Source organism: Triticum dicoccoides, chromosome 5B (genome assembly GCF_002162155.2).
Source record: "Triticum dicoccoides isolate Atlit2015 ecotype Zavitan chromosome 5B, WEW_v2.0, whole genome shotgun sequence".
Lineage (NCBI taxonomy): Eukaryota > Viridiplantae > Streptophyta > Magnoliopsida > Poales > Poaceae > Triticum > Triticum dicoccoides.
The window spans coordinates 139,350,188-139,357,176 of record NC_041389.1 but is presented as its reverse complement, the minus strand read 5'-3'; the positions used below and the strand labels follow the sequence as shown (position 1 = coordinate 139,357,176).

The 6,989-nt window shown below is 48.0% G+C and overlaps 1 protein-coding gene and 1 pseudogene across 1 annotated transcript; both read right to left on the bottom strand.

Moving 5' to 3' along the window:
• Positions 1-3,041: 3,041 nt before the first annotated feature.
• Positions 3,042-4,960, bottom strand: LOC119307850 (universal stress protein PHOS32-like). Its single transcript, XM_037583941.1, has 3 exons — positions 4,427-4,960; positions 4,205-4,326; positions 3,042-3,430 (listed from the first exon to the last, which is right to left on the bottom strand). The coding sequence occupies exons 1-3, from the start codon at positions 4,784-4,786 to the stop codon at positions 3,307-3,309; spliced, it is 606 nt and encodes a 201-aa protein (XP_037439838.1). The 5' UTR covers positions 4,787-4,960; the 3' UTR covers positions 3,042-3,306.
• Positions 4,961-5,057: 97 nt separating this feature from the next.
• LOC119307851 lies at positions 5,058-6,760 on the bottom strand (annotated as a pseudogene).
• Positions 6,761-6,989: the final 229 nt, after the last annotated feature.

Here is a 6,989-nt window from a genome sequence, read left to right as displayed (position 1 = left end):
GGGGCGGGGTCGGGGTAGAGGACGAGGAGGTGCTCCGGCAACACGGCGGCTCCGGCGAAGCAGTGGCGAGTGGCGGGACGAGGCGGCGACGGCGTCGGTGCAGTTCGTTCCCCTTCCCGATCCAGATCTGGATCGGGGGAAGGAGGAGAGAGCGACGTGAGGGGGGGAGAAGTGGGAGCAGTCGTGGGTTAGGGTTTGGTGGTAGGGCAGGTTAGTAGCCCAGGGGAGTTTCGGCCCGGGTGGGCTGGCCTAATGGCCTAGTTGGGCCAAGGCCCACGGGAGGGGGGGTTTATTTTGTTTTGTCTGTTTTTCCTTTTATTTATTTTATTTTCTGTTTCCTTTTGACTTTTCAATTTATTTTAATTTTCTAAAAATATAATTTCAACTCCTAATTTAGCATTGCCACCAAACCCATTGTCATCAAAAGGTTTTACCCAGAACGAAACAGTTTAGTATTTTATATAATACAAAAGGCATTTAATTAATTGTTTTATCTACAGTTTTACTCAACTTATAGTATTTAATTATTTTATAAAAGTGTGGTTTATCCACCATAATTACCTACGCGTTATTTGGCACGACCAAAACATTTTAGTTTTATTGTTTGAAAACTTTTGTTGTTTGCCTATATTTTAAATTTGAATTTGAATCATTTTGAACTAACCCGAGTTTATCAACAGTAACCGAGGTGACATGGCATCATTAGCAATAGTTTACTGTAGCTTAATTATCCGGACGTCACACCATGTCTCGGTAGTGATTTCTTTTCCCATGACTTGCATGCACACCTCCTCTGAGAGTGGGGTTCAGGACCTTACTCGTTTTGTCATCCTTCGTCACCTCCAGAGTTTCAGCTGGGATGGCATATTTGCCATCAAGGAGTCTTGTCACCGCAACTCCTTTGACCGAAGGGAGGACTTCTCTTTTTAGGGCCCGGAGGGAGGACTTGGGCCTTCCACACGAGGTAGTTCACTCTTGTTAATTTCTTTGCTGGCAAAGTGTTGAAGGCGGCAATGACGGGAGTTGACGAGGAGGCGATGGGGTAGATCATAGGTTTACTAGATAGAAAGGCTGTAACACCCCAAATTTCTTCCCTATCTGATGGTGTGTAACGCCCCGGTCATAGCCACCGGTTCTCGGCTATTATGCCTGGTGGGATCTAGACTATCCACATAGAGTAACACTAGTCTTTTCTGCGCACTTTGTCCTTACTGGTGCCCACCCGTGAGCAACTTTCCGGTCAATCACCCATCCTCAAATCGCTCCAAGACAAGCACGCTTAACTTTGGAGTTCTTTGCGCATGAGCTCCCGGAGAAGAAGGAATTCCTTGTTGATATGAGTAGTCTATCATTCCTATTAATTAAGCCAGGCTCTCACATACACCCCCACTCAAATGAACTAACGTCCTCGTTGACTCATCGGGAACGTTCCCTCTTGGCACATATGTGTGCGCAGAGTCCGACACATGTGCCATGCCATGTGCCACAATGGGACACACGCGCCATGCGCCACATGCCCACACACCTGACCCGCACATATCCATCTAACTACAAGGGTCAGCTCTGATACCAATTGTAACGCCCTGGCCATAGCCACCGGTTCACGGCCGTTACGCCTGGCGAGATCTAGAATATCCCCCACAAACCAATATTAGTCTTGTCTGCGCACTTTGTCCTCACTCGTGCGCACCCACGAGCAACTTCCCGGTTGGTCATCCATCCTCAATAGCCCCAAATCAAGCATGCTTAACTTTGGATTTCTTTGTGAATGAGCTCCTGAAAAAGAAGGAATTCTGATGTAGGGTAGAACCCTAGGATGGATCTTTTCATACTTGGAGGGGGAAAAGGAGAGCAACAATAAGAACACAAAGAGGAAATCACTCCAACAATTCCCAATTACACATCCACTAGAATAACAACACAAGATCCACAAGTCACAAACACAATCAAAGGAAAGATACAATGGCAAAGTTCATCCCAAATCCAAAGGAGCTGGGGGCTTGAAGATAGTCTTCTCCTTATGGAGGTCTTGAAATCCACAAGGATTCTTCCCTAGGGGGTCTTGATCCACCAAGAGGGAAGGTGAAGGAGCAAACCTCACAAATATCACATCTAATACTTTGCTAACCCTAAACATGGTCCTAGGTACGGAATATATAGCCTTGGGGTCGAAGGAGATGAAGAGGGGCCGAAGATGCAATCTCAGCCGGCCATCCTGGGAGGCCCGTGCGCACGGGGTAAGTTGGGCCCGTGTGCACGGGGGTTCCGTGGGCACGGTACGGGCCCGTGCGCACGGGGTGCTCCAGCGCCAGCTTCCTGTGTAGTCCGTGGGCACGGGGTCTCGGGGGCCCGTGCGCACGGGGTCACCTGGGACTTCTTGTTTTGCTGCTGTTGCACTCCGTCTTGGTTCGCAAGGCTTTGGGGTAGTCCTCCTTCTCCTTGGTGATGCTCCTGAGCTTCTTGGTGATGTTCCTCTTCATACCTAAGGAGGCATAGCGTATTTTGGTGAGGTAGTGACCATGTTCCATTCATGTCCATATGCAAGTCAAGTAGGAAGGAGTTCACCTCGGTTTCCAAAGCACGTGCTCTAGCTCTTGTCATGGGTCCTCGTGGGGTTGGATGTGTCGGTGTAGAGTCCATAGGGATGATGGAAGGATGCTCCACAGCAATTTTCTTGTTGATATGAGTAGTCTATCATTCCTATTAAGCTAGACTCGCACACAGTGCTACCACTCTACTCTAGCCACCACTAGGTGTAGGAAATATTCTAAATTTTGGTAGCACCTCCTTTGTTTAGAACGACATCCATGCAATACAAACGATGAAAAATAACTCCAGGACACGAGGTAATAAGGCCAGAGAGACCAAAGGCTCACCATAAGCAACAGAGTCTCATACCGTGGCAACTAAAGATAATCCAAGTATTATGTGATATACATGTCTAATGTTTTTGTAATGTAGGATAGCACACCCACATACACTCTATTCCTATGAAAACCTATGAGATACCGAGTCGGCACAACATCTTGAGATTGAGGAAGTCACCGCATACGCCTTCGTAATGACTCTCACTAAACGCACATTGTCACGAGGCCTGAAATAAATCCAGAAAAATGCGACCACTAGTGCCAAGTCTAGGAGTTGAACTATTGGGTTGGTTCCAACACAAGGAACCTAACCATCTGAGTTTAGCTCAGTTCGCTATGAGACCACATATTGATCTACAAGGCAATCGGTTAATACTTGAACACGCAGGCCTAAACCTCTTTCATATCTATCTCTAACCTAAGGGCCTTAAAAACTTTTTCAAGCCTCCTTTCTGTGGAACCCCAATTGTTCATGCTTCTTATGGTGCTTTGGTTTCTTCACTATCATCACGGTGCAGTGCGCGTTGTGAGTGCAGTAATCGCTCACGCTCCCAAGGACGGCCCTGCAAGAAATCAGTTTAATTAGGTAAAATTCTATCCATTATAAATAAAACAATAATGGTGATACATTATCAATGGTTGTTACTTGATCGTTGTTTCGGTTAATCGCCACAGTTGCATGTATGTTGAACATTTTTCATCCTTATTACAAGCATGGTCAATGGTTGTCCATGACCTTGGGTTGCATCCAAGCCAAACTCTCCATGTCTCCATTTCAAACATTGTTTGATAAAATTTAACAGGATATTGATTGCCACAACCCCGCTGGTCATGTACATTTATTAGATTGTTTTGTTACTATGATGTTTCTTTAGCACGTTGACATATTGCATTGTAACAAGTTAGGTATATGAATTGTTGATGCAAAAGCCGGGGTAATAAAGCTTCTATTTTCTTGAAAAAGTTTGTTTTCCTTCCAAAATACTCCCTCCGTCCGAAAATACTTGTCGGAGAAATGGATGTATCTAGACGTATTTTAGTTATAGATACATTCAATTTTATCCATCTCTCCGATAAGTATTTAGGGACGGAGGGAGTATTTGAAGTTCTGTGATTATCCTAAGTCAAACTGTAGGAAAAATGGCATGTATCCTTTTCTTTGCGGGTGATAGGGAAATGGTTATGAATCAAAGGAAGCAAATCTTGTGTTGTAGATGTTGATATTTTGTTTACAGATTTGGTCACATTCAACCAAGTTTGACTAAGAACAAACCCAGAACTTCAGTTATTTTGAAACGACAGAAGCGTGAGTACCAAAGTTAGAAAGGCAAACCAACCTCTTGAAAGCGCCGTAGCCATGGCTGCCCATAACCAGCATGTCTGCATGATGCCTCTCAACTGCCTCGCACAGCACATTCCTCGCGTCGCCCTCTTTCACTTCATAGCTGACGTCGGTCACCTGCATATACATATAGCGACGATCTATCATTACTTGTAGCTTATGCTATCTGGCGATCAATAAGGATTGCGTCCCCGTTCTGACAAAGCACGGCGCATACATGTGAGCACTGCTCCTTGGCCTTGTCGATGACTCTGGCGGAGGCGCGCTTGAGGTCGAGCTCCACCCTCGGGAGCAGCTCCGCCGTGCCTATGCCGGCGATGCCGATGACGGAGGCGGCAGGGGGCTTGGCGCTGACCACGATGAGGTGGTACTGCTGCGGCTGGCCGGGGGCGAAGAAATGGTGGATCGTCCACTCCAGCGCGTAGTAGCTGTGCTCGCTCTCGTCGATCCCCAGCACCATCGCCGGCTTCCCGCTCGCCGCCGGCTTCCCGTTTGCTCCTGATTCCGCCCCCACCGCCGGTGCAGTAGACGTCTCTGCCCTCTCCGCTGCCATGAGGGCCTCTCCCTCCGCCGCCATGTTTCCTTGAGCCAGTTCCGTTACCTAGTGGCCTCAACTTGGCTGGCTTTGATGATGATGAACAAGAAAAGAAGGGAAGCAGCTGATGAAGCGGACGGTTTGTACCTCTGGGAAAATGGGGCTAGCGGCTGGGAGGAGGACCCGGAGCGCGGGAAGCGCGCAGGTTACCTCCGTGTCCTGTGGCTATCAAATTTTGTTCCTTTTTTTTAGTCTCCTTTTGCAAGGGGATTAAAAAATCTGAACAGAAGAAGCATACATTTACAAATCACACTTCGATAAGAAGCAAACACACGTGTCCACTGCAAGGAACTTGCAGTCTTGATTACATATACATACAACATTCGTGCAATTGATGCATCTGCATCACAAATAACACTGTTCTGATGAGGCACGTCATCAGTTATTCACCATCTCAATCAAGAATCCACATGTAGGATATTGTGGGCCACTTGCAGGAGTTCGCTACTCTGAAGTTGTGAATTGTGACATCCGCGATCCATTTATTCACAAACATGCACACATTGGCTGTACACACGAAAGCTCAAATACTAATCACTGAGCTGGGCGTTGCTCAGTGCTTGTGCTTTGGTTTCTTCACAATCATCACAGTACAGTGCGCGTGGTGGGTGCAGTAATCGCTCACACTTCCAAGAACAGCCCTGCGGCGAAGTTCAGGAAAGTTGATAACACAGGTGAGCAATGATGGATAATTCAAAGTAAAACAGGGAAGATATTTTGTGTTGAATGCCAGAGGTGTTTAACTAAGAAGACGACACTAGTCCATGGATTTATTTTCCTTGGGTTTTAGGCTTAGAGAGAGTGGCAATTGTTCGTAACACTGCCAAGGTGCCATCGATCTAAGCTGCAAACAGGGGAGAACAGAGCACAAGTAGTAATGTTGCAATACCTTTTGATTGCTCCATAGCCATGGTTGCCCACAACCAACATCTCTGCGTGATGCCTTTCGACCGCCTCGCAGAGGACGTTCCTCGCATCCCCTTCCACCACTTCAAAGACAGCATCGCTCACCTACAGCAAAATCATCAACAATCTTATAATGAGCAAAAACGGTTCACCGCCCTCGCTGAAACTGACAAGCAATTCTCAAGTCGAGCCCAGCTTAAATTTGTTTCAACTAGACTTTTCTTTCATCCGCGGGGAAATTAGACAATTAAGCTAGCTTCGGAGCTTCCTCGATGTAGGGTAAGTGTGATTCGTCTTACAAACTCCTGTATATTAGGTATAATAAATTTATTTTTGCTGGTAGGTATAATAATTGTTAGACAAAAATCTTTAGGCATAATATAGACGTGGTTTAAATTAAAGCAATGTTCAAGATCATACGCGTCCTTCTTTTCTTGACGGGATCATACGCGTCCAGCGTCTTGATGTGACACCGATTTTAGCAATATTCAAGTCTAGTAGTATTATATTGTACTACTACGACCAGAAGAGTAGTACAGAAATCCACCTGCGCGCAGAGCTCCTTGGCCTTGTCGATGACGCTTGGCCTTGTCGATGACGCGCAGCGAGCTCCGCTTCAGGTCCGCCTCAACGAACGGCAGCACCTCCGCGGCACCTAGTAGTAGTTAAAATCGACCGATAAATCTCCGTACGAGCCCGATCGAACGCAGTCCCCAATTTCGGAAACGCGATGGAGGGAAGAGGGCGCGCACCTGGTCCGGCGAGGCCGACGGCGGACGCGGCGGTGGGCTTGGCTGTGACGACGACGAGGCGGTACTGCTGCTGCTGGCCCGGGGAGAAGTGGAGGAGCGTCCACTGCAGCGCGTAGTAGCTGTGCTCGCTCTCGTCCACCCCGACCACCATCGTCATCTTGCCCGCTGCCGACCCTGAAGCCGCCGTCGCTCCGGTTTCCTCCGCCATGGCTCCGCCAAAGCTTTGGGCTTCTCTCCCGCGACACGCTACACAGTCCGCGCGGTCTCTCGACGGGTCTGGAATGGAATGGAATGGAAGGGCAGCGGCGTGTACTCCTCATGAACCTTACCATAATAAACGTGCTTGACGGGCGCTCTGACGGGTGGGCCCGGCATTGCAGAGCGCGCGCCGGTGGGCCCGGGAGCTACCTTACGTGATCTGATTCGACGTCGGGGCACGTCAGTTGAGGCTCCTGTGGGATGCGATCGTCCTGCATTGCCCGGTGCATTGTATTTCGCCGGCTTTGCCTGTCATTATGCCAAAGCTG

Excerpts from the sequence above, each read along its gene's own strand:
- LOC119307850 (XM_037583941.1), bottom strand. The coding sequence starts at position 4,786 with ATGGCGGCGGAGGGAGAGGCCCTCATGGCAGCGGAGAGGGCAGAGACG. Across the intron at positions 4,327-4,426 it reads CCAAGGAGCAGTGCTCACAT|GTGACCGACGTCAGCTATGA; the intron begins GTATGCGCCGTG and ends ATGTATATGCAG. Across the intron at positions 3,431-4,204 it reads GGCTACGGCGCTTTCAAGAG|GGCCGTCCTTGGGAGCGTGA; the intron begins GTTGGTTTGCCT and ends GATTTCTTGCAG.